Raw genomic sequence first — 14,756 nt, forward strand, 5'->3', positions numbered from 1 at the left:
ATTATTTGGTAGTTTTTTTTTGTTTTTGTTTAATGATTTGGCTGAACTAATTTTGTATTCTATTTTCTCTACAGTGTTCAACCTCTGATTTCCCTGCTCAGATTGTTTTCCTTTATTTTTCTCTCTTAGCCTGGATGCCTTAGTGTTGCCCTTGGGTCAGCATTAGCCACTTACTGGTCAAAGATTGTGCTTAAGCCCCCTTATCCAGTTAGATTTTTACTCTTTGCCATTAGATGTGTGTGTGTGTGTGTGTGTGTGTGTGTGTGTGTGTGTGTGTGTGTGGCTTGGAGGACATTATCACAGTTCGGGGAGTTTGGGTTTTGGACCCTGTGTTCAGCCAGGGACTAGTAGCTTTGAATTCTCTCTGCATCTAAGGGAGTACAACATTGCATAAGCACAATATCTCTCAGACTGCTGGAGATGAATCTGAATTTATTTTTAGTTCTGGCCTCCTAAGAGTCACGCTTGGGTTAGAATAGTTTGTTGTTCAGTCAGTGTTTGGTCAGAGGTTGCATTTAAGCCTCTTATGCCAGTGAGCCTTATGCTGTCTTCTAAGAAGGGTTTGTGTGCATCTGGGGAGGGCTTTCTTGCCTGCCCCATGTCTTTTTCTGATTTCTCTTGAGTGAATGAGGCCTAATGCATGTACAACTTTCTTGACCCACTGAATTGGCTGTGACCTTAAGAGGGCTCTTTTTGGCTTATCTTTCCTTGGTTCACGCCATTAAAATTCAGGCTGCTCTGTTGTTTTGATTGTAATGTGGAACTACTAACCTCTTAAAGTCCACCAATATCTCTTTGGTTTTCGATAACACCTTTGGACATGGAGTTCTATACTTTCTGTTCCAAATAAAGTCAGTCCCCTCAGGAACTAAAACTCTTTGTCTTTATCCTCATTTAGAACTAGGACTCCAAATATAATCCAAAAAGTTAGATTTTTAATTTAATTGCATTCAAATCAGAGAACATGGTGTGGTCTGTATGATATCAATTCTTTGAAATTTTTTAACATTCCTTTTTGGTCTGTTATTTAATGCATTTTAATAACTGTGACATACATTTGAAAACAATCATGAGAGTTTTTCAAATGTTACTGCAGAGTTCTTTATGTGTCCAATAGGTGAAGCTTTTCATTATAATCAATGGTTACATTTCCTTTTAGGTTTTTATGCCCACTCATTACATTCTGATTATTGTTAATTTCCACCATGTTATTTTGTACTTTTTATTTATCTTATTTTTCCTATATCACACGTTATTCTTGTGCATTTGAGTGTATTTAATATTGTTATTTCTTTTTCCTCCTGTACTAGTTTTAACATTTTTATTCAATTTTTTCCCATGTATATCTTTGAAATTTTAGTAAACATTTTAAGCAGTTAAAATCTTTATCATCCTCCTAATAAGACAAAGACCTTGCAATTTTTGAACTCTATCAACATCTCTCCCAGCTTGCATGAAAATATTTTACTCTTTTAGCTCTATTTGTTTTAACAACAGAAGTAAAAATTATTATTGCTTTTTGCCATTACTGTTTTTCAACTTTTTCCTGTTATAGATTTACAGGTATTTTTTTCCTTTTTGTCTGAACATTCCTTTCTGCCTCTTAGAGATTTCTGATGAAATAATTTTTCTTCTTCTTGAAGTATATGTATTTCAGGTATTTCTTTTGTGAGATTTTATTGGCAATAAAATATCTTCTTTTTTGTTTATCTGAAAATATTTTAATTTCCTCTTTATTAAAGAGAGTTTTTCTGTATGTAGAATACGTATTTAACATTTTTATAATATTTTTGTAATTACTGTTATATTCAAATTGTTCTGTTTAGTTTGTATTTCTTTTCTAGTTACTTTTAAGATTTTCTCTAGGACTTTATTGTTCTGAAATTTATTAACTTATGCCTGAGTAGGGCTTTCCTTTATTTACCTTGATTAGGATTTTTGTGTGATTCCTGAATGTTAAGATTTATGTCCATTATCAATAATGGAAAATTCTTAGTCATTATGTAAGCAGTCATAGGATATATTTTAATTTTCCTTTTGGAATTCTAATTATGGAATTCCAATTTCTTCTCAACACGTGCTTAATTTCTCTTAAGGTTTTTCATGTATTTCATATCTTTGTATCTGCTGTTTTGTGTATAATTTTTTCAGATGTTAATTCCCTATTTCTCTCTTCATTTCCATGTAACCTGCTTTACGTCTTCCATTTTGTTTTAATTTCAATTATTACATTCTTTATTTCTAGAATTAGCATAATATTCTCCAAGTGTGTCCCATAGTTTGTCTCTTACTCATTATTCATATTTTAATTTCTCTTTTATATTTTAATACTATTAAACATGCTTATATCCTATATCTTAAGACTATTGATATGTTCTCCTCTTGTTCTGTAGCTTTGTTTTCTCATTGGTTACTTTGTTATTTCTCTTATTGTGAGTTCACATTTCTTGGACTTTATTTGTGGGATATGTGAGGTCTGGACTGAGGTGTGGTCTTTCAGAAAGGATTTCAGTAAATTTCTACCAGGAGCCTAGAATCACTAGCAACTTGTGTCTGCTTTAATTGAAGTTTTGGCTTGCAGTATTTTGACTTCCAGTACTAGGCAGGGAGTATACATTTGGGCCATAAGTCCAGGTGAATTCTGGGCCTATGGGCTATGAATCTCAGGAGAGAGTATTTCTATAAATCCAGAGCTAAGAGAAGACAGAAGTTTCCTTGCCAAGTTGCCTTTCTATCTGCTTTTGCAAGGTTGATTTTTAAAAATGTTTTCATTAGGTGTGTATCTTTTTGTGGGTCTTGAATTTATTTAGAATCTCCAACTCTTATTGGATCCAAATATTTGTCTTCTATTCCCTGTATGCAGACAATTAAAATCAAGCTACGGTATACGTCACTAGGATCCAAAGAGCTGTCTCTGAGTTCAGTGCTCACTTACCTTTTTTTGTCAGCCCTAGGGAATTGCCCTTGCTTTCTTGTAAGCCCAACCATACATTAAACTGGTCTTTTAAAATAGTTTATTCTGTTCTTAGGTATTTTATGATAGTAAGATTTTAGGATAGTTGTCTCATTACATGATGGAAATATATATTCATTAACAAAATCCAAAAGCTATCACACTACCGTGTACTCATGAATTATCAAAAGTGAAGAATATATCTATATGATTAAGGTACTGAAATTTTAAAAAAGCTTTTTTTATTCATGCAACATATTTCTAATTGAGGATAAACTATTGTTTCTCTCATAGAATTAATGAAATGAAGTTTTTGTTTCAGTAATTTCTGTTAGAACATAGACATTAATTGTAAATCAGTTAACAAGGTATACAGTATTTGTATATTTTCAACTGATTATAAAGGTGGATTATCTGAATTTAGATGCTAATAAATTTGAGAGTCATTCTCAGTAAGGTCTGAAAAAAAATTCCTTGTATTGTTTGGCACTTAGATATTTTTGTGTGTTCCAACAAGAATCAATTCCAGCAATATATCTGAATACTGATAGTCACTGATGCTCTGCCTCTCATTGCTGACAAAGGAAAGAAGGGTTAAAAAAAATTAATGAGGTGTGTTCCATACCTTGGATGTACTACAGTCTTTTAGAAGAGATAAATGCAAAGGATGTAATATAGCATGGTATAATACATACCATCATAGGAAGTCTGAGGGGAAATAATATACTTTACTTGGAGAAATCTGAGGCAGCTTTTATAGATGATGATATTTGAGCCAGTTCTTAAAAAATGAGCAATGATTTACCAGAGAAAAAAGGAGAGGGAAGAACACTTCAGGCAAAGAGAGTAGCATGTGCCAAGACAGGAGAAATATCAAAACATTGTGTAATTGGCAATCATGTGATTCTGTGGGGGAAGGAGGAGCATGAGTTGGGGAGTGGTGGCCAAATGGTAGGTGATAGTAGTGGAATATGTGAGGGCTGATTATTCACAGCATTTCTTTTTTTTTTTTTTTTACTCCATGATAAGAGGAAACTGATTGTCAGGTTTAGAAGGTTTCAGATATGTACTTCAGCATGTTAACTGCCGTGTTTCCTCCAAAATAAGACCTAGCTGGACGTTAGCTCTAATGCGACCTTTGGAGCAAAAATTAATATAAGACCCGGTCATATATTATAGTAAAATAAGACGGGGTCTTTAATATAATATAATATAATATAATGTAATGTAATGTAATGTAATGTAATGTAATGTAATATATATAATAATACCGGGACTTATATTAATTTTTGCTCCAAAAGATGCATTAGAGCTGATTGTCCAGCTAGGTCTTATTTTTGGGGAAACAGGGTGGCAGTATTACAGAGGACAGAGAGATTCTGGGGAGAAAAGGAGAGGAGAAACACTGCCACCAAAAGGACCCTTAGGAGTAACAACAAATGTTTAGATGCATGAAATTTTTAATTCTTTTCCTTGTGAAAAGAATAAAACATATTAGATATTATTATAAGGTAAAAGAATGATGTGCATTTTTTTATTCATTTGTGATAAAAACAGTATTCTAGGGAATACAAAACTTTAGCCCAACTTCTTCAAGTTTTGTGGCAAATGTTAATTAGTATACCAGGAAGTAAGTAACTTGTGGTTTGAGACAGTTTTACAAATGATTAATAATTTTTTTTAATCTCTCCTGTTATATATCATGTGTTGTCTTTTAGAAATCTGTAAGATCACACAGAAGAAAAATGAAGAAATAATAGCCTTCCTTTCAGTTATTTAAAGCATCCTTCAACTTTGTGGTATAAAATTTTTGAGGACAAGAAGGCTTTTAATGGGGCTAAAGTCAAGGCCAAATGTTGTATTTCTGTCTATTTAAAATTATCTGAGTAACGTTTTAAAAAGTATCTTGACTCTTCTGACTATTTTGGAAGATGATCATTTAGATATAATGCACATCAATTAATAGATTGCTTAACTAATGATTACATAATAGTATACATTAAAAGGCTAAGGATTTTGAAAAGTGGTACTTGACTTCTCTGTGGTATTGGCAAGATCTGAAAATTGACTTGAGCAGAAAGAAGCCAATTGATTCCAATTAAGTCACCTTATATTGTTTATGTTGGGGTAGTATGAAATGCATATTTAGATGCAGTTCATCTTCAAAAAAATATGCATTGCAACTGGAGTTTCCCACTGAGAATAAATGTTTCATTTTGACCTGACATAAATCCAAGGGACCCTGAAAAAAATTCATATAAATCCTCAATCTCTACATCATTGATACTTTTTCTGTAAATAGGAGTTCATAAGATTCATTGAAATAACAAAGTATATAATATATATTAACTATCAAGAAATTTGGAGATAGTATCAATCATAGTGAAAGGAGTTGAGATTAAAGTGCTAATAGCCAAGGTAATTAATTTAAATTGATAATAATTGTAGATAGCTATTATTGTTATTGGACCTGCAAGTTGGACCAGGTGGGTGTGATCCTTTGCACACACAAAAGTTCACAACACTGTTTTTAATAGCCTTTATTCTGTAGTACTGCTTAGTGAATCATGCACTTCTTTATTATAAAATGCATATGAACTTTTATGTATAGAAATGTCAGACCAAGTACAGGTTTCAATAATTATGTATGTTTTTAAACTTCCAACAATAAAAAAACCAGAGGTCAGGAAATTAAATACAATAAAAAATGAAATATTTATTCTTTTGGCTCAATAATGACGTTAACTCACCATTCTTTCAGTAATAGCAATTCTCTGCATGCAATTCATCAATACACTACAAGTAAATAGTTTTGTAAAATGAATCAACATTTAATTTTTGGTTTGTGCAAAAAACAAAAAAATTATATCATGTTAGATAATTGCACACTTTGCCATTTTGTTCATGGATAGAAAGAACAGAACCCATATTTTATCTCTAATAGCTTTAGTGCAGCAGGAATTAAAAAAATAAGACTAGTCTGCATAAGCAAGTACTACAAAAGTTGAGTAAAAAGAAAAAAAACCTTCCATGAATAAAGGGTTGTATTGAGGCAACCATAGTTGGTAGAAAATTATCTAGGTTTGAATTTTTGACCAATGTATCTCCTGTTGACATGGTAGAAAATATAACAAAGAAATCCACAAAACCCAGTGTCTAACTTTTATTTTAGGAAATTATCCATTGAAAAGTCTTATGGATTCAAAAGTTTGGAGTTGTGATTAAAAATAAAAAGCAAAAGCATAAAGTAAAATAAATTGCCATGTCATCAACCTGAAAATAATTTTCTTATGTACAAAATGCAACAAATAAAATTGATCATATTTTTACATTATTTATATTTAAACAAGTTTTGGACATATTTTTAGCAAAATATGAAGTATAGGTTTTGACAACAGGCAGTACACAGTGTATATCCTTGAAATCTAGAGAAACATCATACGATACTCAAATTAAATATGCAGAAGTAAAAGTGCTTTTAAATAACTGCAAGTTATTCTGCTTGACATACTAGACAGAAAGCTTGTTGAATTCACTCTACCATCAACATGTGACTTCTAAACAAGACTTATGAAGAATGGATTGAGTAAAATAGAGCAGCATAGGCAATATTAACATGCATTAGTGACAGACTCAAGCTACTGATGTTTAATGAATGGTACAGGATACATCCCTGTTGGAAGCTCGCAAAAAAACACATACACTGTGGTACATATTTGATTTAATAGAAGTTGTTTATTAGGCTATATATATATATGCCCTAAAATGCACCACAGGATAAAATAACTATTTACATAACAGAGGGTGTTTAATTGACATAAAGTGTCAGCTTTGCTAAGAGCAGAAGATGGCAAAGCAATACTGCAGCAGAAAGTAGAACAACTATTCTAAAGAGATACTTCAGATATACTTTCTAGAACAGATTTATTAGATTACTTTTTTTGGAAAGCATTTAACCAAAATTAAATATAGAGCTCTGGAACTTGGAATAAAATTTGCACTTGCTGAAACTGAATACTTTGCATAAAAATAATCCTTTAAAAATTAGAGGAAACTTTACAGGCACATAACTGTTCAGATATAAACAAACAAAACAGACTAAAACACTTTCAAAATTAAAATCATCTAGAAAATGGAAGTACCTGAAATTGTTGACATTAGCATCTTTTTCAGGTTTTGAGAAAAAAATTTATCTCTCAGACAAAACATTTTTGTCTTGATTATTTGAGAAACTTTTGGAGTAGGAATACAGGGCTCTTATATCCTTTTTTTCTCAACTTAAATGTCATTTACAAAAATAGTGACATAATATTATGACTAAGCTATGAATTAGTGACCAGGGAAATCTACTAGAACAAATTTTGTAAAAATATGGTGGATATGGAAGTTAAAAATAGAATGGATGCAAGTACTGTACTAAAGGTGTTTGGTGTAGTTACAACAATCACTTTGCACAACTATCCCTACAGTCTAGATAGTTGTTGTGTTTCTCCTCAGCAGTGTCAGTGGGTAATGAAAACAGCAACATTTTGTCGATGTTTATACCCTGACTCACAGAGTTGTAGTGACAGAGAGGTCACTGTCTTGTTATAGGCACTGACCATGAATATTTGTTAAAACAGTCAGTTTGGCATAGACCTCTGGGAGTCCAGTTGACACGTAGACTTTACCTTCGTAGGCTGTAAACAGTTGATCACAAAGATAATTCTTTATTTTCTTTTCACTTTTGATTTTCCCTGACCTCTTTCCCTTTGCTTTCTTTTTCTGGTTTGTCTTTCTCAAACTTTTCTTTGTCTGGCTTTGTTACACTATCATAGGAAGGAGGAGAAGTGGTAGAGGAACTTCCATCTGTTTTTTCTGGGGTGGAGTTTCCATTTAATTTGTCAATAATCATCTCACCTTTTATAGGTAAGTCAACCCTCCCTTTGACTGCCTCTTTATTATATTTACTTGATACGTTTTTTAACCTTTGCCTTAAAAGATAACATCTGAAATTACGCTGAATGATAGCAGCTGACACCTCCTCTTGTTTGCGTTTCAAAGTGGTTGTGATGGGCTCATAGGAGACCTTGGAGGGGTTCGAAGCCATGAACCTGTCCTCCATCTGTATTCGAAGGGCATCCATCTCTCCACTCTCACCCAAAACACGCTTTGTAAAGGCAAATAAAATGTCAAGGCAGTGGATCCGGTCCCCACTGACCATGGGCAGATCCATGGCGATGAGCTGGACTTTGTTTGGCTTTGCTATGAGAAGAGGAGGATCCAGGGCAGCTGCAAAATCAGAGAGCTTGGAGAACTCTATAAACTGGGTGGCATCGGGATCAAACTTCTCCCAAACCTCGTAGAACATCTCAAAGTCATCCTCACTCAGGGGCTCTGCACTTTCTTCAGTAGCAACACTGAAATTCTCCAGGATGACGGCGATGTACATGTTCACCACAACCAGAAATGATATGATGATGTAACTGACAAAAAAGAAAATCCCGACAGATGGGTTCCCACAGTCTCCTTTAACTGAGCTTCCAGGGTGAATTGTGTCAGGGTCACAGTCGGGTGGTGCGCTGTTGAGAATAGGTGACAACAAACCATCCCAGCCAGCAGAGGTGGTAATCTGGAACAAGCAGATCATGCTGTTGCCAAAGGTTTCGAAGTTGAACATGTCATCAATTCCAGCTTCCTTTTTAACATAGGCGAAGTTGGACATTCCAAAGATGGCGTAGATGAACATGACCAGGAAGAGCAGGAGGCCGATGTTAAACAACGCAGGAAGGGACATCATCAGCGCAAAGAGCAGCGTGCGGATCCCTTTGGCCCCTTTGATCAGACGTAGGATTCGGCCAATCCTGGCCAGACGGATCACTCGGAACAAGGTAGGGGACACAAAATATTTTTCTATCAGCTCAGCCAGAAACATGCCTATGGAAAAATATAGAAAATAGCAAAACAGTTAATATACTTATATGAATACTTTATCTTTGCAAGGTCTATGAGAACAACAAATTTGTTATGAGTATAAACCTTTGCTAAATACCGGGGGTGCCAAAAAAATGTATACATATGACCTGTATTCATCTTTTGTTATTGGTATATATTGAGTATTACAATTTTAATACAGTTTTTTCCTTTCTTAAAACGTGTGTATACATTTTTTTGGCACCCTCTGTTTTTAGATCTACTCCTTAATTCAGCAATTAAAGGTGATAAAGTTTTATACACTTCTGGTGTAATATTATAAACCAATGTGGATTTTTACAAATCCAACAAATTAAATAATCGCAGATAGGGTATGGCAATTTAAGATTATACACACCCAATTTCTATGAAGCATTATCCTCACATATGAAATGTGCCAATTTCAAACAAAGGCTATTTCTGAAATCTCCATATATATTGTTTTCTATTTTTGAATACAAACATTCTTCAGACAGAGGAAAATGAACAAGAGTGTTCAACTTTAGGTCTACACGCATTACAATTCTCAGATGTGATTTCCATGTTACAGAGCTGTCAGGCCTTGGGGGACTTCCAACTGTACCTCTCTTTAATTAAGGGTGTTCTTACCTACAATGGAGAGAATCACCACCACAAAATCAAAGATGTTCCAGCCTATGGTGAAGTAGTAGTATCTGAGGGAGATAAGCTTTAGCACAAATTCTCCAGTAAACAGGACAATGAACACAAGGTTAATCCGGGATAAAACTAGAGTCATATATTTGCTCTGGTCGTCAGTTTCCACCATCATGGTGACCATGTTGAGGCAGATGAGGATCATAATGCTGATATCAAAGACTTGTCTGGTTACAAAATCGAAGACCATGCCTTGGAATTTGTTCTAGACAAAGAGAGAGGACAGAGAAGGTTCATATGCATAGTTAGTAGATAGCAATCCAGTAAAATTGCAGAAGTTCTTCCACACATGGCTGTGAGATGTACACCCTTCTCACATTACCCCAAACAATTCTTTGTGCTCCATTTTGCTTCACATTGAAAAAAGAGAAAAAAAATGAAAAAAGTCATATGACAAGAACAAAGCATAATTAGTAGCCATTGGCTGATGATGTGTATGGGCTTTGTTTGATTTTAATTACTATGATAACATTTATAAAAATGACAACTAATAATGAACGTTTACTAACTAGGTTTGTATAGACAGACTTTTAGATGAACGAATACCCCATTTATCCGTGCTTTAGGACTTTGATAGTATCTTCTTCCCATCTCTCCCTCCCTCAAAATATCAGTCATTTTCTATTTAATTCTACCTCTTGTGACTATAATGTTTAAGTGACCCGAGTAAAGCAGGTTCATGCCCTTTTGAATACCTTACTCAGCTCCAACTATTCTTAAAAACATGGTAAAGTAAAATCATTTATAGGATTCATGAGACCTGGTCGTGTCCCAGTTCTAGCAGTTACAGGCTTTGTGACTTTGTGTGATACGTACCTTCTTTGGGCCTCAGTTTCCTTATTCCTTACTCATCCCAGAGAGTAGATGAGTTAGAGTATATGCTCTCTGAGCATAATACATTATTGTACCTTCCTATTAGGAAGCTCTACAGAGTATGCATTCTGAATAAATCTTTTTCTTTTTTGCGTATGTGGTGAAACAGACTATTTTGATGGTACCCTTCTCTTTTCTAAAAAGGTTAAGTTTGTTATCTAGTCATAAAAATAAAGAGAACAACCAGCAGAGAAGGAGGCCATGGGTAGGGGATGGGAAATCTGGAAAACTCCATCTTCGTGAAAGGACAAGAGGGTCCCTTATAATAAGATCAGAGGAGCAGGAACTGGGTAAAATGTTGGCAGCAGTAGTGTGGCAGCACGAGCATGAAGCCTGCTTTGGAAAGAGTTATCGAGAACCCTGAGTTGGAAGCTTTGAACTGACAAACTGGAAAGATCATTGCCCCTTTTAAAGAACTTAGTAATTCTGATTGAATGTAGCAGTTGTGAATTGTCTTACACAATATGGACGTCACAATTGGGGCATATTACTTATTACGTATTGGTGTTATCACCCATGTGTTCAGAGCACTGCCCAGTTTCATCATATGGAAATAAGGCTTTGAAATGTTAAAGAAGAGTCATTCTTACTGCTGGCCGAGGTATGGGTTTCTGCGGTTTCTTGGATCCAAGTTTCTTCATTGCATTGTAATATTTTTTCTGTTCCTCTGTCATAAAGATATCTTGACCTCCAAAGTAAAGACATAGTATAAAACTGGTTACAATCCCAACATGTGCTACAACAGCACTTATACAAAAATATTTCTGAGTCTTTCCTTTAGTCCTTTCTCAGTATTTAAATGGATATCATGCTGCTTCATATATATTTATTCTGCTTTTCCCATTTATGTGAAATTCTTAGTACTTTAATATTCTGGAAAACCCATAACCACATAAAACTATGATTAGCATAGGGTCTTAATTTGATTAGATTGTATTGAGAAGGAGGATCAGAGGTCTCAAATATATTTTCATGAAAGAAAAAATGTTTTCTTAGTCTGTTTCACTGCTGACAGTTTTACTTTTTTATTTAACATTTTTTGAGCTCTTCCTGTGTGGTAGACAATGTATCTGATATCAGATTTACATAGATGTATGACAGTGTCTACATGAAAAAAATTTAAAAAGCACTACAGGTACGGCAGAGTAATCCATAAATTGCAAGACTCAGAAATGGGCTTTATATACGAGAGTCCCCTTAAGCTAGACCTCAAAGGAGATTAAGGGCTTGCAAAGCAAAGGATTCCAGGAAGAGAAATTACCCTATGTAAAATCATGGAGGTACAAGAACATGGCTTGTTCAGAAAAGGGCAGAATATCCATGTAGCTGTGTATGTAGCAAGAGATAGTGTTGATGGTGGGTGGGTAGTGACTGAGCAGTAGGGAAACAGATGTAGAAAATGGAGTTTGGGAGAAGATGAAGCTTGGAAACTGGGTGGAAATAATTCCTGAGAGGTTCTGTAAACAAGGATAAAGCATAGGAGGCCCACTGGATGTTTTGAAGTAGAGGACACATTTTTGGGTGACAAAGACACTGTAGCAGATCTATGGAGGATGAACCTGGAGAGGTGCCACTCAGTGCAGAAGGGGGAATCCTCTGCATCGAGTTAACCATATTGTGAATGGAAAAGAACATCAAAATGATCTAAGTCTGTCATGACTGCAAGTATCCTGGTTACCTGGGCATATAACAGAGAACCTCAGAATGGAGAAAAGTTAGAGCTGAGGAATACTTATCTTCTTTTTCTGTTGGTTGAAGTTATCTATGATGACACCAATGAATAGATTCAGAGTGAAGAATGACCCAAAGATGATAAAGATGACAAAGTATAAATACATATACAGATTTTCTTCATATACAGGCTGAAGTTTAACCTAAATAATATGGAAAATATTAAATATTTTAAAACACAATAAATACTTGAACTAAATTAACAATTTGATGTGTTGTTACTTAATATAGATCTATTTTTGCCTTGAGATTGTGTTCTACAAAAACAATTCTTTTCTCAAATTAGTATGCTGTAGTATAGTGAAAGTTTGTAATTTTTATAATTGCTTGCATCTGTTTTCCCATTGTGGCTTACCTGTACATTTTCTTTAGAGTAAATCACAGTGGTATAAACATGGAAAATATTTTGAGCCTTTTCTTAGTCTTATTATACTTTCTTTTTATACTTTTTTGTGATATTTTCAGTTTGGGTTTGGGAATGCTAGCTCTTGGAGATAATAACAGAACATGGACTTCTAGGAGGAAAATTCAGCATAAACAGTTATGTTCTGAGGAATTATTTTTATTCCTATTTTTAAAATTGAGTTTCACTGAAACTTGCTTGCTTTATCATGGTATTTTTGGAAGCTTCACAGACCCTGGCTTATCATACTCTCTAGGGATAGGGAGAGAGACAAGTTACTTCTCCGCTGAGCAACTTTCCCAATCTTAAGAGCCTCATTTACGAGACCAATCTTGTGTCTTCTGATCCATGCAGTTAGATATCTTTGTAATATATATATTAGACATGTTAACCAAAAAAATCATCTATAATGAAGTATATTGGCTTAAAAAGATAATTTCTACATACAATAGTGAATGATCTGATTACATCTAATATAAAATTCTGTGCCTTTTAATTAAATAATCTCAAATGTTCACTATGGAAAAGCTAGTAGCTATAAATAGTATTTGAGTGATACTTACATCTCGTGAATCAACAGCTGCATACATAATGTCCATCCAGCCTTTAAATGTGGCCTGTAAACAACATATTTTTGAATTCTGCATAAGAACCTACTCCAAGAATATGCATTTGACTATATGAAAATCTGATAATATCAGTACAAATGACTTTCGTACAATATTATGAAATTTTCTATAAAGAGATTGAAATGAATTGAATGAAGAAATGAAATCCAAATAGAACAAGATTTTGACTATAGTCCGGAACTCGTTTTCTATGTTATTTTTGGAAGGTTTTCTATTTTTTTCTACAGTAAAATTTAACTAGATTCATGAAACTTCCATCTCGGTCCCAAATACTTTCACACCAAAAGGTAAGCTCTATTCCAACATATGGCATGTTTAAACACAACTCAGTTGTGTTTATTGATTAGGTAATATACTGTAACTTAAGTCAAACTTGTTAAACATTACACATTTTGAAATCCATTCCATAAAATCTGGATTTCCATAGACTGTAGAATCATACTCCTTAGATGTTGGCACAGTTATTAATTGGCTAATAATCCATACATTTAATTCATTACTACAATATATGTATTATTACTTTAATACACAAAATTGCTCCTTTGGCATTCATTGCTACAAAACTAAAAATGGTAGTAGCACAATAGCCCTCAGTAATATAATAAGAACAAATGGAAAGCAGAAATATAAAATCACATTAAAACATATTAAAAGCAGAATACTGGGAGAAATACATTATAAAATAACTGCAAAACACCTTCTTTACAGTCAAGTCAAGCTAATAGTATAGGTGTTATTATCAACTAACTTCTGCACTTTCAGGTATTAATCATTCAAAGAACGTCAGATAAATGATCTTACTTGAAACATTTTGAAAACGTTTTCAAAACAAACAGAGTAGCCACTTACCACTTGAAGCAATGCGAGATAGCCAGCACCAACATTATCAAAGTTTACTTTCACATTTTTCCACCGAGCTTGCTTGCCAAGAGCCTGACAATCGCTAAAATTGTTGACTTCACTAACTTCAAACATGGTACCTGTTGTTGTGTTAACACAATGGTAGAACTTGCCAGCAAACAAATTCACACCCATGATGCTAAAGATCAGCCAGAAGATGAGACAAACCAACAGCACGTTCATGATGGAGGGAATTGCTCCCACAAGAGCATTCACAACCACCTAGAAGAAGAGATGAGGATAAGACAGCTTACAAAGTACCAAAGTGGAAAACATTTCTTTCATTTACTTAATACTAAAATGGGGGAGAAAAGAGTTAAATAAAACTATAGATGGACGAGTTTCTTCTGATATTTTCTAGGACATACTTGATAAGGGAAAATAAACAGTGACACAATGAAAGAGCTAAAGGATTTAAGGAAAGCAAAATATGTCAAAGTGTGAAAAGAAATAAACAAAACCTGATATAGTAAGATGGAGTCAGAAAATATTTGTATGCTGGGGAAAAAAAGAAAAAAATGCATTAAATACCAACAGAAGAAATAATCATCATTCAGCAATGAATTTTAATTTTCAAGCATGTTAATGAGTGATTGATAATTGGAAAGCACGGCTAAACAAACCTTTTTGCAATAAAAAA

The 14,756-nt window shown here is 34.0% G+C and overlaps 1 protein-coding gene across 6 annotated transcripts in view; it reads right to left on the bottom strand.

The window, feature by feature from the left end:
- Positions 1-5,649: 5,649 nt before the first annotated feature.
- Positions 5,650-14,756, bottom strand: part of SCN3A (sodium voltage-gated channel alpha subunit 3) — a 105,686-nt gene continuing 96,579 nt past the window's right edge. For all 6 annotated transcript variants that reach the window (XM_019727328.2, XM_019727326.2, XM_019727323.2 and 3 more), the window contains 6 exons: positions 14,066-14,338; positions 13,151-13,204; positions 12,190-12,327; positions 11,044-11,148; positions 9,515-9,785; positions 5,650-8,869 (listed from right to left, as the gene is read on the bottom strand). In XM_019727328.2, coding sequence (XP_019582887.2) covers positions 7,674-8,869; positions 9,515-9,785; positions 11,044-11,148; positions 12,190-12,327; positions 13,151-13,204; positions 14,066-14,338 — 2,037 coding nt within the window. In that variant the 3' untranslated portion in view covers positions 5,650-7,673. The remainder of the gene's footprint in view (positions 8,870-9,514; positions 9,786-11,043; positions 11,149-12,189; positions 12,328-13,150; positions 13,205-14,065; positions 14,339-14,756) is intronic.

This window comes from Rhinolophus sinicus, linkage group LG01, assembly GCF_036562045.2.
Source record: "Rhinolophus sinicus isolate RSC01 linkage group LG01, ASM3656204v1, whole genome shotgun sequence".
Taxonomy (NCBI): domain Eukaryota; kingdom Metazoa; phylum Chordata; class Mammalia; order Chiroptera; family Rhinolophidae; genus Rhinolophus; species Rhinolophus sinicus.